General features: G+C 42.0%; 1 protein-coding gene across 1 annotated transcript in view; it reads right to left on the reverse strand.

The window, feature by feature from the left end:
• The window catches only part of PDE11A (phosphodiesterase 11A), a 243,599-nt gene that overhangs the window by 34,490 nt on the left and 189,585 nt on the right, over positions 1 to 19,524 (reverse strand). The window contains exons 13-15 of the mRNA XM_054970122.1: positions 14,321 to 14,430; positions 6,728 to 6,818; positions 1,942 to 2,042 (exon numbers count right to left, since the gene is read on the reverse strand). Of these exons, the coding sequence (XP_054826097.1) occupies positions 1,942 to 2,042; positions 6,728 to 6,818; positions 14,321 to 14,430 (302 nt within the window). The remainder of the gene's footprint in view (positions 1 to 1,941; positions 2,043 to 6,727; positions 6,819 to 14,320; positions 14,431 to 19,524) is intronic.

A 19,524-nucleotide genomic window follows, 5' to 3' on the forward strand; every position in this document is an offset into this window, starting at 1 on the left:
GGCGCTCAATAAAGCATTATACTTTCAGCTTAAAGCACTTTACCAGCACTGGTATCACCATGGGGGGTACTAGCTTGTTGAGATGGATTAAAGTGGCAGAGGGTCGTGCAATATGGCCATAAATGAACCTTCTCCCAAACCTCCATCATGCACTAGTTTGCAGGACATGTTCCCACCCGGGCTTTACTCCGTGGGCTGCTGACAAACCCCACCCACTCACCACATCCTTGTCTCCAGGGAATGATGTGGCATTCTGATAATCTGATACATTTTTGAGGGCTGGTTTACTATGTTTATACATCAACTGTTCCCTGGCAGGTTTATCTGCCTTTAAAAAAAAATCTATGATAGGCAGAAACTCAACAGATTATTCTTTTTTCCACAAGGAGACGCAAAAGATGGAAAAGGTTTGTTTGCTGAATTTCTTGGAGTTATACATGTCATGTCTGACTGTGCCCATTCATTCATGCCAATGTTTTTGCTGTCAAGTGTATGCTTTATTCTGTCAGGGGTGACTCTATTTTGTATTGCTAGATTTATTCTTGTTAACTAACATTCCAATGAGTTCTCACATGTTCCCAGGTGGCCGGGTGTTTACTAGTCTGACAGAGCAGAACCACAAGTGACAAAAGGCACAGATTGGACACTTGTCAGCTTCCCTCAAGTTTTGATGGGAAATGTAGGCATCCTGGTCTTGCAGCTTGGCTCTCTGACTGCTGTCCAATGGACTTTTCAACTGTCACTTGTCCAACATTCCGCCAAGCTGCCTACATTTCCCATCAAAACTTGAGGGAAGCTGACAAGTGTCCAATCTGTGCCTTTTGTCACTTGTAGTTCTGCTCTGAGGCCTTCTTCCTCACTGTGATATGTTTGCTCTCTGTGTAGCCTGATAGCACAAGTACGCATCCTGTTCTCACACAGAATAAACAACACTAGGTTGTTTGGGAATTGGGAGGGGGAAGGAACAAGGGTAGAAAGGGGATGTAATTTTCCCATGTAACCATTCTGGTCAACTTTCTACTAGAACTGCTTAGGTGCTTACCTTACTCCTAAGTAGACCTTTGGGTCTGATTATGGAAAGAACTGATTTCTGAATAAAAGTCATTTAACCAAGAACCTGTGTCTTGCTACAATGAGTCCACTGAAAAGTAAGGGGAGGGGCTGTGGCTCAGTAGTAGAGTATATGGTGTGCTTGGGAACAGATTCAAACCCTGGTAAGTCCAGCCCTGACCTGGATGGTCCAGGCTAGCCCAATCTCATCAGATCTCAGCAGCTAAGCAGAGTTGGCCCTCGTTAGTACTCGGATGGGAAACCACCAAGAAGCCCAGGGTTGCTATGCAGAGGCAGGCAATGGCAAACCACCTCTGCCTTGAAAACCCTATGGGGTTGCCATATGTTGGCTGCAACTTGACAGCGCCTTACACACAGACACGTCCAACTGAAGGATCTCTAGCAGATCAGCCTAGAATTTTGGAGACCTACTGCCAGACAGAGTACATTACTGATAATGGAAAACTAGATCCCTGAAATGCTAGTTTTCCATTGATGTAGATTTTGGTATAAACAAAGCATGTTCCACCTTTAAAATAACTTTTACTTCACATATCCTGCCTTTCTCCCCAACAGGGACGCAAAGAGTCTATGGCTGGCCCAAGCTTCTGTGGCCTAGCAGGGATTTGAACTTGGGTCTCCCAGATCCTAGTCTAATATTCCAACCACTATAACACACTGGCCCTCATAGCTGCACCATGTACTGCTATGTTCAGTTAGGTACTAGCTGTACATAATATAACAAACACTGGAGTAAATAATTCAAATGATACTTAAATACTAACTTCTAGTATTATGTGCCATGTGCCCCCACTGGAATGTAAAAGGTCATTAGGGGCTGTGGCTTTTTTAGATTTTAATTTGTCAAATTCAGAAAATGCCAATACCTACTCAAAATAGAGAGTGAGGTCAGTTGCCAATATCGACTTCTTCAGAAGCTGCATAAGGTCACTGTAGTCCTTGGAGCACAAGTTAGCAAAGATGTTGTGACCCTGTAATGAAAAAGATAGCAAAGCTAAATAGCTGAAAATCAATATCGGGGCTTAAAAGGTTTCCCAATCACTCTTCAACTCACATCATCGCAACTACAAATATTCCTTTATTCATAACAAAATCACGACAAAAATATTTCCACCGGCCCACTGTAATTAAGATATTTTCATGGTGCTTTTTCACCCTGCTAGACTGAAAGTGTACTTAAAGACATTTGGTGCGTGCAATTGATTAAACAACACAGCTCATAATTTTTTTTTGCTTCCATAAATGCCTTTGGAATTGTATGTATCATAGAACTCTGGCTTCTTTCCCAATAGATTTATACATATTAGCAGACATGTGACAACATCTATTACACTTCCAGACTGATGTGGGATGTGTTAATTTTGGACATGGGTCCCAAAGAGTTCAATGAAACTCACTTCCAGATAATGTATATTTAGGACTGCTTGAGTTTCCGCGAACATCCCTTCTCATAGTTCTTTATAGGTTGGTGCTCCCTTTTTCTTCAGGCACATCCATATGTTTCTCTTTGTTGGTCTACAATCCACGTGTCAAGAAAAGTATGGGAACAATTTGAGGGTAACCACCATAGCCTGCTATATTTATGGAGCATACATATGAATAAGAGTCGCAGCATGCCTGTTCAAGTGGCAAGCGAGTAGAGAACATGGCGGGTGGGGGTAGTACCGCTTCAAAGAGATACTAAGTGAAAGGTGAAGTTGAAGGCCTTTAAACTAAAGACAAAACTGTTTTCTTGTAAAGATAGACCCTATACACTTAAAACTGTATATGCACTCACTGAGCAATCATGAAAGTGAATGGGGAAAAGCAGGGGTCTCAGCTGCGCAGATTCATATGTGCATGTGTGTGTCTATGCAGAGACTCTATACATAAATTCCTGGTGGCGGAGCTTGCCACTGCAATCCTACTGCCCAGCCATGCTTGTTCATTCTAAATTATTTGGACATCTGATGGGCTTTGGCGCCTTCTCAGTGTTTTACGGCCTTTGTAAATTAATAGAGTTTAGGAAAGACAGAGTACCAGAATCCAGCACTTTTTGAACATGCCTATTTAAACAATATTCAACAAAGATTTTTTTTCTCTCCAATTAAACTCCCCGCATACACACCTCAGCAACTTTTTTGATTTTTATAAACTTTAATATATCAGATAATTGTCTTGACTGCTTTATTAGCATGGTCTCCTCTTGTCTTCGTTGCAACTGCTCTTCCACTCCTTCACACTACCATCTCTTTCCCCATTTCTGATCACCGGCTAATGTAAGGCCCCCCTTCAACCACCCCCCCCCCCATTCTGGATTCTCTCTCTTTAAAAAAGCACGTTAATAAGAAGTCTTGCTGGGGTTTTATTATATATTTATGATGTATGTATTATGTAATGATCTATTAAGATATCACCACCACCACCACCGTGTGGGAGGAGCTTTTATGATTAATATCTTTACAACTGCTATAAACGTTTCACTGTAACTGATTAGGAAGCACTATTCTTTTGGGAAAGGTATCTGATGTTAATAAAACACATCCTTCTCATGTTAGACAAAGAGGTGCCAGCTATACCTCAATCCAAGTTAAATGATGAAGAAATATAAAACCTGTATTCAGAATACAACAAGCCATCTTAATACATAAGCACTTACAACACAATAATATTTATTTATTAATTTATTTTTGTTTATTTATTATATTTTTAACCCGCCCTCCCCACAAGTGGGCTCAGGGCGAGATACAATATTGATTAAAATACAACATAAAAACAATAAACAGAGCATAAAAAAGCAATCAGTAAAACCATTCCAAGACGGGCAGTCCTACACTCCTGCCTGTCAGCATACAAAAAGGGGAGGTAGTAGCGGACAGACAGAATACTGTACCCCTTTTCGGGGGAGCCAGCAGTGGACTCTCCATAACCCCTCATAGAGGGAGACCGGTGGAAGGCTCGGCACTGATGGATTAAAATTAGCCTCCACCATATGCCTGGCAGAACATTTCTGTCTTACAGGCACGCCTAAATGATACAAGATCATGGCAGGCCCGAGTGTCCTCAGACAGAGAGTTCCACCAGGTTGGGGCCAGGACCGAAAAGGCCCTGGCCCTGGTAGAGGCCAGCCAAGCCTCCTTAGGGCCAGGGACCACCAGTAGATGTTTTCTGGTTGAACGAAGCGCTCTCTGGGGCACATATGGGGAGAGACAGTCCCTTAGGTATGCTGGTCCCAGTCCATTTAGGGCTTTATATCTCAGGATCAGGTTTTCAAAAAGCAGGATGTCAGGGACAAGGAGGAAGAGAAGGACTTCAGTAAAACACTGTTCCTGTTCTGGCACAAATAAAGGTTTCTGAATATGTATTATGCTTCTTATTCCCTCCATAAGAAAGGGAGAGGGCAATGCTCGGTGGCAGAGCATCTGCTTGGCACACAGTATGTCCCAGATTCAATGCCCAGCATCGCCAGTTGAAAGGATCAGGTGGTAGAAGATGTGGAAAACCTCTGTCTGAGGCCCTGGATAACTGTTGCCTGTCTGAGCCGACAATAGAGATATAAAAACATGAAAAGAGCCTGCTGGACCAGAGCAGCGGTTCATCTAGTCTAGCATCCTGCACTACATAGCAAACCACTTGCCTGTAGGGAAAATGGCATAGAGGCCAAGGCCCTCCCCTTGTGGCGCCTCCCAGCACTGATGTTCAGAGGTTTGCTGCCTCTGGATATGGAAGCTTCCTTCAGTCATTATGGATAGTAGCCACTGAGGGACCTCTCCTCCATTGGTCTAACCCCCTTTTAAAGCTATCTGTTCATGGCCACTGATGATGATGATGATGATATTCGATTTATATACCACCCTTCAGGACAAGTTAACTCCCACTCAGAGCAGTTTGCAAAGTGTGTTATTATTATTCGCATGACAATCACCCTGTGAGGTGGGTGAGACTGAGAGAGCTCTGAAAGAGCTGTGACTGACCCAAGGTCACCAAGCTGGCTTCAAGTAGAGGAGTGGGGAATCAAACCTGGCTTTCCAGATTAGAGTCCTGCTGCTCTTAACCACTACTCTTAACCAAACTGGCTCTACCGAGCTCCTCTGGCAGTGACCTCAGAAGACCAGTAGTCTGACTCAGTATAAAGAAACTTCATGTGTTCAAGAAGTGTTAGAGCTAAACTACAAGAGATGAATTACACAATGATGCACACGTGAAGGGAGTTGCAATGTTAGCCGGGAAGCTGAGTTTTAAAAGAGATCAGAAGGCTTTGTCAATTTCCCCTCTCTACAGAACCAGGAAGATAGCTGCTCAGAGGGTTTGTTAATTTCCTCTTTGCCTCCCCAAGGCTCTGTCAGTTTCACCTCCCCTTCTAGGAGGCAAAGAAGAAATTAACAAACCCTCCAGCAGCATTTCCCTGGCTCTGTAGAGAGGGGAAACTGACAAAGCCTTCCACTCTTTTTTAAAACTCAGCTTCCCGGCTAACATTGCGACTCCCTTCATGTGCGCATCCTCGTGTAATTTGTCTCTTGTAGCTTTGTTCTAAGTTTGGCCCAGATTACTAAGAAACATGGTACGTACAACCCAACAATCATTCCTTCCCTTCCTCAAAGCCCCAGATTTCAAGGGTGGCTTGTTGGGCAGAATGGAGATCTGTCATCAGAAGAAGGGAATACTTACTGTGTTTTCATGGAACTTTGGATCAGAACCAAGAATATGAACTGCCAGGAGCCAGGTCAAAAATTATGACCAGCATTCACAGGTGTAAGCTTGTATGGTACAGATTTCAAAACGGGAAAGTAAGCTTAGAAAGGTGAATCAAATGATCATGACCTCTCCTTTGCAAAACTAACTGCAATGTTTAGCTTACAGTTTATAACATGCTAAATCCATTGAAGTCAATGGGCTCAGAAGAAAGTAATTCTGTTCAGGATTGCACTGTTAATTTGATAACCACTGTTAAGAACCAAACTACAAAATAAGAATAAACATAACCCTTGACATTTCATTACTAGTTTTAACAGAAAAAGTCATTCACAATCTAATTTATTTATTTTTCTACAGATCTATTTGTAATCTGTAAAAGGATGTTTAGTGCTGAAGGAGAGACCGAAAAGCAATCAACTCTGCCACAAAAAATAAAAAAAGTTGTGTTTTCAGACCAGATGAACTTATTTTCTAAGAATACCAAAAGGCTGTGATAGAATTTTATCACAGAATATACAGTTACTGCATTAATTAAAGCAGCAGCAATGCTAACCTATATTCCAATCTTTACAGTCCAGAATAATTTACTGAGATGTTGCAATTCTAAGGCTATAAACCTCAAACATCAGAAACATTCCAGGCTGGTTTGCTTTGCTGAACTTTTTTTGCAACAGGAGCTTGTGTTACAAAAACATTTCACAAATTCCAGTGGCGTATCTGTCAAAAGCCTCTCAGAATCCTTTTTACACATGTTGGAAGCGACAGAAATAAATAATCAACTTATTTCTGGGCATGGAGTAGGGGTCACTGGGGCAGTTGGAGGGGGTATTTGTGAATTTCCTGCATTGTGCAGGGGGTTGGACTAGATGACCCTAGAGGTCCCTTCCAACCCTATGATTCTATGAATTATGCTTCAAGCTGAAAAAAAGACATGGTTTATTCTAGACATTTGTTTCTACAAAAGATGCAGCAGGCTTTGTACCTCACTTTGAAGGATCATGACCGCGTGGTTAAAATGATGGTGTTCCAGGGTAGCGGAAGTCCCATACAGCTGAGCCAAAGCAGATCCACTCCTGAAAAGGCAAACAAAGGGCACAAATTGAGAGTCCAGTGCTGTTCAGTCTCACTAGTTGTGAGCCCATGAAAAAAAAAGAGCTGAACCTCAAAAATACCTGATGTAACCATGCTGAAGTTGATTTTGTACTTAGTTGTATAACCAATATCTAAAATGGCAGCCTGCTAGACATTTTGTCCTTTGTGGAGCATTGTATCTATCGTCATTTCTCTCACAATAAACAGGGTAACTCAAAAGTAATAGCCAGAGCAAGCAAACAGGCTGATCTACCATTATTTCCACCAACTGTTCTGACCAATTATTATTTATGAATATGTTAGAATATCATATATCTAACTCTCCATTACAGTTCCACTGTGAGGATCAAAAACCCACTGAGGAGGGGCAATCCAGGCCTACAGAAGAGTATTTTGCAAACCTGGAGGTTTGCAGACAAATAATTTTTTTAAAAAAATCTGGATGGTTAAAAAGCACAAACTGTAATGGTGATAGAAAAGAGCAAGCGTCCAGTAGCACCTATACATTAGTGGTTGGTTATGAGCTTTTGTGAGCCACAGTCCACTTCTTCAGATGTGGCTTTCTATAGAATTATACACAACAGTATGGCATTATGGTTATGTTAATTTTTCTAAGATTTCTGATTCTCTGAATTCACTTGCTATGCAGACTTTTATTGATATAAACTTTATGAAACAATACTCCCGTATACATTGGATACTCCAATATTGTATCCATTTCTGATTGTGCAAATATTTAAGGTATCCCTCTGGCAAATGATATGTCACACCTTTGCACACCTTTAAACATATTCATACTCAGATTGTGGGAATTTCGCTGTCCACAGTTGGAAATAAGGATGCTAAACTAGATAAGACAGCACTTATGTACATCAGTTTCACCGAGAGGCTCAAGTCCTATCTGCTTTCCATTTGTGGACACCGAACAAGCTTAGACTGGAATATTGCTGCATAGGACTGCTCTAGTTAGTGCAGAGGGTTTGTTAATAATTGACAGAGTCTTTGGGGAGGGAAAGAGAAAATTAACAAACCCGCTGAAGAGCGATCTTTGTCGGCTCTGTAGAGAGAGTCGAAATTCAAACTACGATTTCTGGCTAACGTTGTGCCTCTCTTCACTTGAGCATTCTCATGAGGTTTAGCTCTGAGGGCCAAGCTACACATGACGAATGACACTTGAACAGCAAGTGTATTTCTCCCTGTTCACTTGCCCTCCACTCAATCCACTTGCCGTTCAAGTGTCATTCGTCATGTGTAGCTTGGCCCTGAGTCTCATAGTGTAAATGCATCATTTCTTGGTGTTCTTCAGTAATAAAATATATAATAAAACAAAAAAGGTAATTTCCTGAAATAATAATGTGTATACTAATTCTGATTTCATTCATAGGCTAGGCAGCAGTATGTGATATCAAAAATTCTTAAAAGCGAGTAAGTGAAAAATTCTTAAAAGTGAATAGGATACAAGAGTGGAATGTATGGCACAGCAGACAAAGAATTTCTACCACTTTTCTAAAAAGATACAATTATTTAAAGATAATTATTCTTCTGAAGAGGCTTTATATGCCTCAGATGATTTAAAATGCTAAGTGAAATCCTTAAAGGGAAACTATGAAATGTAATTACTGAACTGAGAATTGTTGGGTGGTGGTAGAAGGACTGGACTGTCACCATAGATTAATCTGAACCAGTATTATTCTTCTGGGATGCAGCCTAAAGCAACAAGATGGGGGTCTATTTGTTGTTTTTTAAGAAATGAGTACAAGAGATTATGCTGGGAATGATGAGGAGGGGTCTCCTAGGAGCTTAGGTTATAAAGCTGTGGAACAGTGATATTTAATCATCACAGGGCAGCTGAAAGGGGGAGGGGAGATGAGTAGGAAACATCACCCCCGGAGAACACTGTGCAGAGGTCTACGATCAGAGTAATTGCAGGGGGCCGTAATGTTGTTTTCAATCACACGCCTCTTGATCTTTCAATCACACTCAACCTGGCACTTAGACGCTGAAGTAAGCAGGGGGACACAACACCTAGATTTTAGGGCAGGGGGAAGAACCACAGGTGCCGTTAAGGAAGTTGCCATGTAAAATCCTATGTAGGGTTACAGTCTTCAAAGCCCGTTAACTTTAACGGACTCAGATGGGTGCAATTTTGCTTAGGATGGCACTGGATCTCACAACAGGCCTATCATTTAAAGACTTTAGGGCACTTTAAACCATCACAGAAAGCCTGCATTGTCTTTATATGAACACCAGGGACTGCAAACAACAACAGCTAGTCATTGACGGATAGGGCTCCTCTTTAAGCTACCTTTAGAAAGACTAAGTATACATTACTCTAACAGAGGAAACAAGTCAGGCTAAGGCTGTTTCTTTTTTTAAAAGAAGAAGTCAAGTTGCTTGTGCTGTAGTTTGTTATTACAGTCTATCAAAGCCGATTTCTGCTTGAATATTTAAGTTATTTTAGCATCTCAAGGACAATTCACAGGTAACATTTTGCTTCATGTAGGATCAAAGCATGTATAATAATATCTGTAAGGGGAGATGTAAGTCTAATTCAGCATGGATACAGAGACTGCTCAGCCCCACACTGTACACTGGCGTCATCTTCCTAGGAAAAGGCTTTCAAAGGTACATTTCTCAAGCCAGAATGGTTGTTGTTGTTGAGTGGCAGGGCACTCTGGAACATATGAAGAGTGTGTTTCTCTCATCTCTGCTGAATAACTCCAACTCATACCACACTTTTGGCATTAGAAAGAAAGTCATTTAGGTTAAAAAGGGTATGCCTCCAAGACAGGTTTCAGTATCATCATCCTATTTCTCTTTTTAATTAACCACAAAAAAGGACTTTAATGTTCTTATTATTAAATGCTGAAGGCTCTATGCTTCCCCTCATTTGTACAGCAGTTCATACTTTAATGAAATTTAGTTATAGCGGAAAAATCTGGCAGTAGTTGTTAATTTAAATGTGGGCAGCAAGTTATTCTGGGATTCAGAGGTATCTATTTCTGGCCACACCTGTAGAGCTATTCATATAAAGTATCTTTGTCATGTCTCAGATCCCACTAATATTTCTTACAGTAAATATCCTGTTCTTTTTACAGAGAAGTAGACTGGCCTTGCATTTGCTTGCTCACTTAGTTTTTTGCTTCATTTGTATGCATTTCTGCTAAACTTATATGTTGGTTTTTAATCTGTAATCCACCTTGAGTGCTATTCTTAGTAAAAAAGAAAGACTGTGAATACTTTTAAATAGGTAAGGATTTCACCTGTAACATTCAGAAAAAAATTATGTTTGGGGTATATTGGACATCATAGCATCTTTTTAGTAAAGGATTAAATACAGCGTCTAATTGCTGGCACTGTAGTTTTAAGGACCTGTACATGTATGCTGACTATGCCTAGTTATTCAGAGTTTTTGGGAGGAAGTTATTACTCTATTAATTTTGTATTAGAATACCCACTGATTTTTGAAGATGTTTATGTACTTTGAAACTATCTACCTGTAAGCTGGAATCTAATTCATCGTCAACAAAAATGGAACCCCTTTGTCCTTACTGTAGCTAGAGATTCAATTGTCCACCTCCCATAATTCAATGGATGGAAACTGTACAACTTTATATTCGAACATATGGCATATAGATGACACCTGTGGATGGACTTATTTTTAGATAGGTGAAAACCTTTTATGGATGCTTAAGTGCTATTTCTCATTATTGTTGTCATATGTTTATTTCTAATAATACCTGAGCTTCTAGACAGATTATTGCTCCACTCAGAGCAGTGAACAAGGTCAGTGTTATTATTATCCCCACAATACAGCTGGGGAGCTGGGGCTGAGAAGAGTGGTTTACCCAAGGCCACCTACTGAGCTCATGGTAACAGATGGATTTGAACCAGCAGAGTGCTGATTTGCAACCCAACCACTTAACCACTATGCTACAGCAGCTCTCATTGTGTATGAGGCTTGTAAATTTTTTTAAATTTTCAAATAAAATAAAAATTAAAAAAATTAAAAAACAATCAAAGAGAGCACATTAGTTTCCAATAACAATTAAGACTCTGATTTGGCTCTAGTTCTTACTAAGGCAATAATCTTCTACCTTGGCTGAACCACTTCCAACCACAGCAGGGGGCTTCTTTACCAACAGGAATTTGTGCATGCACAATTCCCTGCACATACAAAAACTAGCAAGCCAGGGAGAAGGCCAGGCTAGAACCTTCTCCCTGCACTCTGAAGTGGCCAGTGAAAATTAAGCCCCGAAGGGTCAGCTGTAGGTCTTTCCTATCCTTGCAGTGCCAGACTAACAGAGCAAAAGCTCTTTTCTCCACCAAGTCAACTGAAATGTAGGGATATGAACATAATCCATCCTTCCCATTAAAAGCATCTGCAGTGCATCAAACACAGTCATTCTGCCTGTCATGCTGGGGCTAATACCTGCTGTTTCAAAACACTTCACAGCTGAGCATATGGCCCATTTTCTGCATTCTCTGTGACATGGTAATAGCTGCCAGTTTGGGAGCAGGGAGGAATATTGAGTATGAAATGCACAGATCAGTTTTAGAGGACTAGCAGCGCTGCCATCCTAATCAGAGTTACCTTCCAAGTCCATTGAACCCCGTGGGCTTGGAAGGATATCAGCATGCATGGGACCACACTGTAGACCAACTTGTTCAATGTATCCAATTCCATCCCACTGTTCTCTTGACATCTGATCTGCAGATGATAGGTGGATTAGCTGGTTCAGCAGAATGGATGCCCCAGTCAATATGTGAGGAACGAACAGGATCTCATCTCAGAAACTCTACACTACACTGAACTGCGGCACTTCATCACAAAATGTCTGCTGGACACAAAAACAGCTATTCGGGCTGCTCCTCTGTAGTCATGCTTTTCAATAACTGCAGCACACAGTGCTCCACTCCTACATAACTGTCCACAGTGGTGCTGGTCATAATTCAGCCATGTTCTTGCCTTCCTTTACACAGCGATGCTATTTTATCTAAAGGTTAATCTGCCTCTGCACCTTGGCACCGGACTTTTTATTTGTATCAGTAAGTACATGGGTTACAAGAGGATGCCCATATGTAAGAGCTCAGGAAGATATTCACTATAGTATGAACAGCTACAATGAGTAACAGTACAGAACAGAACAGGACTAAATGCATGCGAACACCCTACCATCGAATGTACTGGTATATTCATCTAGCTAGAGTTGGACTAGGACATCTCTGTCTTTACTCAAACCCTATGGCTCCATTTGTCTCCTTCACTTCTGGCACACAATACTATAAACGGAGCATGGAGCACAAGCATCTGCTTTGCATGAAGAAAGTCTCATGTTTAATCCTTGCTGTCTCCAGTCAACAGGATGCAAAAGGTCTCTGCCTAAGATCCTAGCGAGCTGACACCAATCAGAGAATACTGACCTTGAAAGACCAATAGTCTGACCCAGTATAAGGTAGCAGCACGTGTTCACATATGAACAGCCCAGACGCTAGGTCAGGATCTTAAACATCCTCCTCCTCAAATAGAGGTGGCACGGGAGACCCAGTGATTCAACCTTCAGGCTGTCAAGCAAGCTGACTTTATCTGATCCAACCCACAACTATTTCCCTTACCAGCATAAACTCAAATTTCTCAGCGTGTGACCCATAGTCCTCCTGGCTCCGCTCAGGTATTTAGGAATCACTGGCAATGGGAACAAGCTGGTGATGAACACAGGAGGAGGTTTGGGGGGAAGCTCAACGAACCTGAAACAAGCACTGCAAATGGAGCTCCCTTTAAAAACAGGTGCATGGAGAAGGGCGGTTGCAATGGCACAAGGGGAGAGCGTATTCGAGCCTTCCTTTGCCCATGCTCCTGACCTGAAATTGCCCTCTGAAACTGCTTTTTTTATCAGTACCTGTATGTTTCCCCAATGGCGCCTGAAATGCTGATATTTTTTGTCAGGAAATGACCAGAGGGAAGTGCCTTAACGTCTTCTTCCTCCACACACCTGTTTTTAAAGAACATACTAGCCCTGTTCACAACTTTCAGGGAATGCTTGTACAAACTGCATACACTGTACACTTGCTTGTTCTTGGTATGTGTGTTGAGTAATTCTTGCGTTACATTCAATGCACATACAGCTGCATGTGTGATACAAACCCCACACTGATCCAGGTACTGATCCCCAGCTCATTCGCAAAGCGATGGTGCGTTGATTCTTTCTTACCCAAGTGTATGCATGTACAGACAGAATGTACATGCGTTCACTGTAACATGTACAGGGCTACTGTGAGCTCCATTCACAGGATTCCTAGCATCACATCTGGTTTGGCCCTAAGTTTAGGGCAGGATTAAGTGGTAGGGAAATGATTTATATACGCCACTGTTTAACAACAACAACATTCGATTTATATACCGCCCTTCAGGATGACTTAACAACCACTCAGAGCAGTTTACAAAGTATGCTATCATTATCCCCACAACAAAACACCCTGTGAGGTGGGTGGGGCTGAGAGAGCTAGAAGCTGTGACTAGCCTGAGGTCACCCAGCTGGCTTCAAGTGGAGGAGTGGGGAATCAAACCCAGTTCTCCAGATAAGAGTCCCGCGCTCTTAACCACTACACCAAACTGGCTTCATGTACCAAGTAAGACTTTATGTACAACCAGTTCATTTGTATTTTGTGCTTCCACGAGCCTTTGCTCCTAGAACCTGCTTCTCTGTAACTTATACCTTGCTGCTAGTTGGCTGTTCTACCAGAAGCTCCCTGGAAATTGGCCCTCAGCCACTAGACTTGCCAGGAACTTAAAAACTATCGAGGACTCTTTGCTTTGTTGAGACAGATCACTGCTGTTAAGGTGAATTGTGGGCATCTAATTCTACTGCAACTGATATGGAGGAATGCCGGGGCATCACCCTGTAAACAAGAGCATGCATAGCATGCACAACCTGAAACAAATCTTCAGATCCAGAGACTGGAGCAAGCTGAAAAGAAATGATCAACAGTCCCCTACACTAACCATGAATCATACCCTACACTAACTTAGCATTCTGTAGCAATATTAGAAGCCGTTTGCAATAATACTTGTTTCAGTTATGAATGCAACTGGTTATGTTGCCTTAATACCGTTGCAAAAGACCTTCATACAATGGTGAGACAGAAACCAGAATGACAGATGGGGAACTTTTAATGCTCCCTATAATATGCAAATATATAATATGAATCCAACCAACGTATAACCCAAATTTAGAATCAGAAGTTCATGTGGAGCTGGCCAAATGAACAGCATGATACAAAGGGTATCGTGCTGTTTTAAAGAGCAATTTATAGAAGGGGAAAGAACAGGGAATTACTGGATGGGCAGCCCTTCTTAAAGCAAAATAAGAGAATACTTTGCCTTACGTGGCACTTTAAAGCACTTGCATGCTTTCTTTCTACAACCCCTTCCACTTTTAAGCTCTCATATGGAAGACAAAGTAATAAGAATTAAGCAACATACTTGGCTTGAAAGGCATTGTTGGTCCCTCTGTGGTCAAGGTCATGGCATAAACATCCCACAATCAAAGCTAAAATTTCAATTTCTGTCAGAATCTCCTGAAATCCTGCTGTCTGAAAACACAAAAAAATTACTGGTAACCTCATGTAAAAGCAGCATTCAGTGATGCAGTTAAGAATGATAAAACTGAATATTTAGAAGGAACATAAACAGATCATTGTTCGAAGCATCCCGGGTCCTTGGACAACACAGATTAAAAGGATAATTATATCTGGAATCTTTCACCCCCAGCAATATACTAGCTCATACATATGCAAGGCTTATGCTATATCCAGAACCATCACCATTGCCAAATTGCAATTTAAAATGCCTCAATTTTACCAGACAATTTTGTTATTTTGATGATACTGTAACAAGGAAGCCAACTGGCAAAATCTTGCTATTGCCAATTCGTCTCGCATCAGTGATTGAACATTTACTGACCATAGAATGGAATGCTTTCCATCCGTTATGATCATGTATTATTACAAGTATCATGTTAAATGTGTTATAATGAAAACAGCATTGGAGGGGGACTTGATAACGAATGAGAACACATCAACCTCTTTGTATATAATGTTTAATGACTGGTATTTCCTTGCTAAGTTATTAACCGTCGGATACTGTACTTTGCTGTGCAGTGATAGCTGAGCGCAGGATTGAGAATACCGACACATACAAACAGGCTGTTGCAATGAGACCCTGATCTCTTTTCCTTGGCAATGTGAGTTTGCCCTGCCTTCTGTACTACAACAACAGAGAAGGCGAACAATCTCCTTGTGTGCTAGAAGTAATGAGGATGTAGAAAGGGAGCACCAAGCTCCGAAAGCTGTCCAAAGTTTGCACCAGCCAAACAATATAGCAAGGAACTTCCCTTCCCAAAAGAGAACGTGTCAGGGCCCAAGTATATTTATGCTCAGTTCTGCCCCTTCTGTACTTCCCATCTCTTCTGCACAGCTCCAAATACTGATGCTACTCCACATCTGCCAGGGGTGTTTGTCCCCCCCAAAATGATGCTGACTTACCCTGGTTGGTTAGTGTAGGGCTTTTTTTGAGCTGGAACTTCCCGGAACGGCATTCTGGCACTTCTAAAAAATACCCACGTGACTAGGGTCACGTCACTATTTTTAAAATGGCCCGTTTTTGCCATTTGGGGGCAGTTTGGGCCTGGATTGGGCCCAAAATGGCATGGATCAGGCTGCTGCCAGGTGGGGACTGTTTTGGGGGCATTTTAGGCCAATTTAGGGCCCAAAACAGCCTGGATCGGGACAGAAACGGCCAGGATCAGGGCCAAAATGGGCAGGATTGGGCTGCTGCCAGGCAAGGGAGGGTTCCCCTGCTCAGCAGTGGCCCTTTACAGGCCGTTTTAGCCCTGATTCAGGCCATTTTGAGGCTGTTCTGGCCATTTTGGGCCCATTTAGGGCCCAAAACAACCTGGATTGGGGTGGAAACAGCCAGGATCAGGTGGGGGAGGGCCCATTTAGGGCCCAAAACAGCCCAGATCAGGGCCAAACACTCCCCTGCCCAGCAGCAGCCCAATTCTGGCCATTTTGGGCCCCTGTGTCATTTGGGGCCCAATTTGGGGACAAAATGCCCAGGATCAGGCCTGAAACACTCCTCCACAAGGCAGGATTGGGCCTAAAACAGCCAGGATCGGGCCTCTGCCAGGCAGGGGAACACTCCTGGCTGTTTCGGGCTCAATCCTGGTCATTTTGGCCCTGTTTTGGCCATTTTGGGCCCTATTTCTCCCCTCCCCAGTCCTGCTTCAGCTCATAATGTCCTCCTCAAATGCTGATCCTGGAAAACAGGAGCCACTGAGGAATTGCAAGAGGATCTGCAGTTGAAGGAGAGAAATCAGTTAAAATCATCCATCCTTCTGTTAGCAGAAATCTACTGTTGGAGCCAACCCCATATCTTTTACATTTTATGTCATAACCGCGGTAGTGCACAGTCAACAATCAGTTAAAACCAAAATAGTTATCTAAAGAATAAATTCAACTTTAGTTAATCAAACCATCCTGCAATCAAATGGGTATATACAGAATATCAAAGATAATTACAAAAGCATTGTGTTCGTCATAAAATATAGCTAGAGAGCAGAATGTCTGCTTTGTCAATAAGACACTATGAAAAAGGACCCTGATGCCCTCTCTTCTAAAATGTATGGATCTAAAACCAAAATGCATATATGGAACGATAACAGCAAATGTATTTTTGCCCTCCAAAAATGAATGACCTTAACTCCTGAGTTTAAAATGAGTTATGGAGGCAATTCTTTCATATGGGGAAATGAGTTGTTGCATCCTATCTTGTTTGCTTTTGTGTGCTTTATTATTAGATAAATACTCGGTTTAATTTTAGTTATTTGCATTGTTGTTTTGAAAAATTTTACAAGTATCGGAAGAAACATGATTAATACATATTTGGGTGTGATAAAACAGCCCTTATTACTGTTAAATTTCCTTATTCCTATGAGTAATATTATGATTCTCAATGGCAGAACTTATGTGGATGGATGGATGAATGGGAGGGAGGGATGAATGGGATGCACCATTAGACCTGCGGTTCTCAAAGGCCAAGCCATACAGAAGGTAATAGTAGTGCAAGATTCAGGCCCAGTAGCACCTTAAAGACCAACTAGATTTCCAGGGTATGAGCTTTTGAAAGTCAAAGCACCATTTGTCAGTAAATCATTAAACACACAAAAGGCTTGATCCTGCATTTTAAACACTGATACTGCATTCAGGGCAAGACTCCACATAGTCTCGTGGAGGAATACTGCATAGATCATTGGTCGACTCTTCAACTTTTCCAGACCTTGGACCTACCTTTGACCCCAGGTGGCAGCACAGGACCCACTGAGCTAAAGCACGTGAACGGAAATGACATGATATCACAGCCCTGTGACATCAGAGTCACATGACAGGAAGTGCTCTGCTTGTGAGAAAAAGGAATCCTCTCCACCACTGAGTGACCTCACCTCAGTCCTACTGCTTCCCTCAGTGTGTACATGCAGAGAGGCATGGGGTGTGATGCTCTTGCTCTCTATGCATGTGCACCAGCTGGCAGTCCTTCCAAAGACACAAAATAGTGGTTTCCAAGACCCACCTGGGGGTCCTGAACCATGGGCTGAAGACCACTGGCTTGTGTTAAAACCCTGTAACTGTGTGTTCCTTTTCACTCTTTGCTTGCCAAACTCTGCTTGACTGTGGAGACAGATCCCATAGGGGAATTGTGTTAATCTCTCCTCTATGAGCCAAGCTACAAGTGACACCTGACACAGCTTGGACACTTGTCAGCTTCCCTCAAGTTTTGATGGGAAATGTAGGCATCCTGGTCTTGCAGCTGTAATGGAGAGTCGAGCTGTAAAACCAGGACACCTACATTTCCCATCAAAACTTGAGGTAAGATGACAAGTGTCCAACCTGTGTAAGGCGTCACTTGTAGCTTGGCTCTGAGTCATAACTCTCTGGTGGTCAGGAGGAAGAATAGTGTTGGCTCAGTTGGAACCAGGATTGCTGCTTCAAACACTGAATAGTAAATTGCAAGATGCTACGGTTGTGATCGTTTGTTTTTGGTCTTTGTCTACCTTCTCTGTCATCTGAAGTGGTATGGATAAGGTGAACTCTATCAGAGTATAAATCTTCAATATAGGTCTTTGTATCAGAGAACAGGGAAGTAGATAGAAGCCAGGCATGACAATATAGACCTATACTGCCTGTAACCACATGATGACAAAATGTGTTAATATGTTGCTTTTAGAAATGGAACGTATCTGACTGCATAGAATTAATCAAATGTGGTTAAGAAGGGTTTTAGAAAGCTACATTGTGGTGCAGTGAAGGATGGTGCATGGCGACTTCCCTGTAATCATTCAATCATGCTATACAGGAAGTGATGGATACTGGAACAACCAAGAGAAGTACATAAAATAATGGATGGAGACAGGCAAGACCACAATGACTGACTGGGCCAGACTAGAAACAGGCACACAGTCCTGAACTGATAATGAAACCACTATACATTAGGGGATTTCTCAGAATATGAATGTTTCTCCTCCTTGCTTGCTTTCTGGTCACTTCTGAACCTGCCAGCTCTGAAAAAACAGGTTGTTTACCTGTAACTATTGTTCTTCAAGTGTGCATTTTCACTGACAAGCTTTGTGTTTGCGCAGAATTATGAAATGGAAACTTCCAGAGCTAGTTTTGGGGGCAAGGACTTCCGTCCTATTCAGGAACACAGCCTTGAACCACGCTTGCTCTGAGGAGAAGGAGCCACAGCTCCCCACTCAGGGCCAAACTACAAGTGACGAATGACACTTGAACGGCAAGTGTATTCCTCCCTGTTCACTTGCCCTCCACTTGATCCACTTGCCGTTCAAGTGTCATTTGTCACTTGTAGCTTGGCCCTCAGTTCCTTTGTCTGCAATGATTCTGAAATTCCAGGATCTCTGCAGTGTTTTATGGGAGTCAAGGAGAGGCGTGGAAGGACTAGATTTAGACATCAAACAAGCAGCCAATGATGCCATAGACTTATGCAGGACTAAGGGTGGCTATTATAAATCAAGATCAATATTGAGGCTGGAAGGATGTGCTAAGCCATTGTCACAGACACTAATATTTCTTCTCCAAGAAAGGCATAGATGCAGGATTTCTACAGACCTGCTTTGTAAAGTTCAAGCAGTGAGAACAAGAGGTGATTTCATTTCCCTTACTTAGGCAAAACAGATATGAGTCATGTAAACTGGAGATAGGGAAGTTGCCCCAACAAGCATAGCAATGTTTAAAAGTAGATTTCAGCACTATAGGTATATGGGCCAAAAAAAGTGCCAGGAAACTGAAGAAATTAAAAAAAAAAAAGAATGAGAACGAAAAAGAAAGCTGGCAAGAGAAAACTCTGAAGGACAATGTTCTTACAGTGCAATCCTAAACAGAGTTACTCCAGTCTAAGCCCACTGAAATTAATGGGCTTAGGCTGGAGTAACTCTGTTTAGGATTGCATTGCCTAGCAAGAGAACTAGCTAGAAAAAAATTCCTCCACTCCCTGCCCCATGCATATGCAAAGGGACAAAACTCTCTTGGGGAAAGAGATTTGAATTTAAATTCCTTGGCTAAAGTTTGAGAATGTTCTGAAGCTGTTTGTGGGCAGGTACAAAAACCACAAATGTG

The sequence above is a fragment of the Eublepharis macularius genome, chromosome 2, assembly GCF_028583425.1.
Source record: "Eublepharis macularius isolate TG4126 chromosome 2, MPM_Emac_v1.0, whole genome shotgun sequence".
Taxonomy (NCBI): domain Eukaryota; kingdom Metazoa; phylum Chordata; class Lepidosauria; order Squamata; family Eublepharidae; genus Eublepharis; species Eublepharis macularius.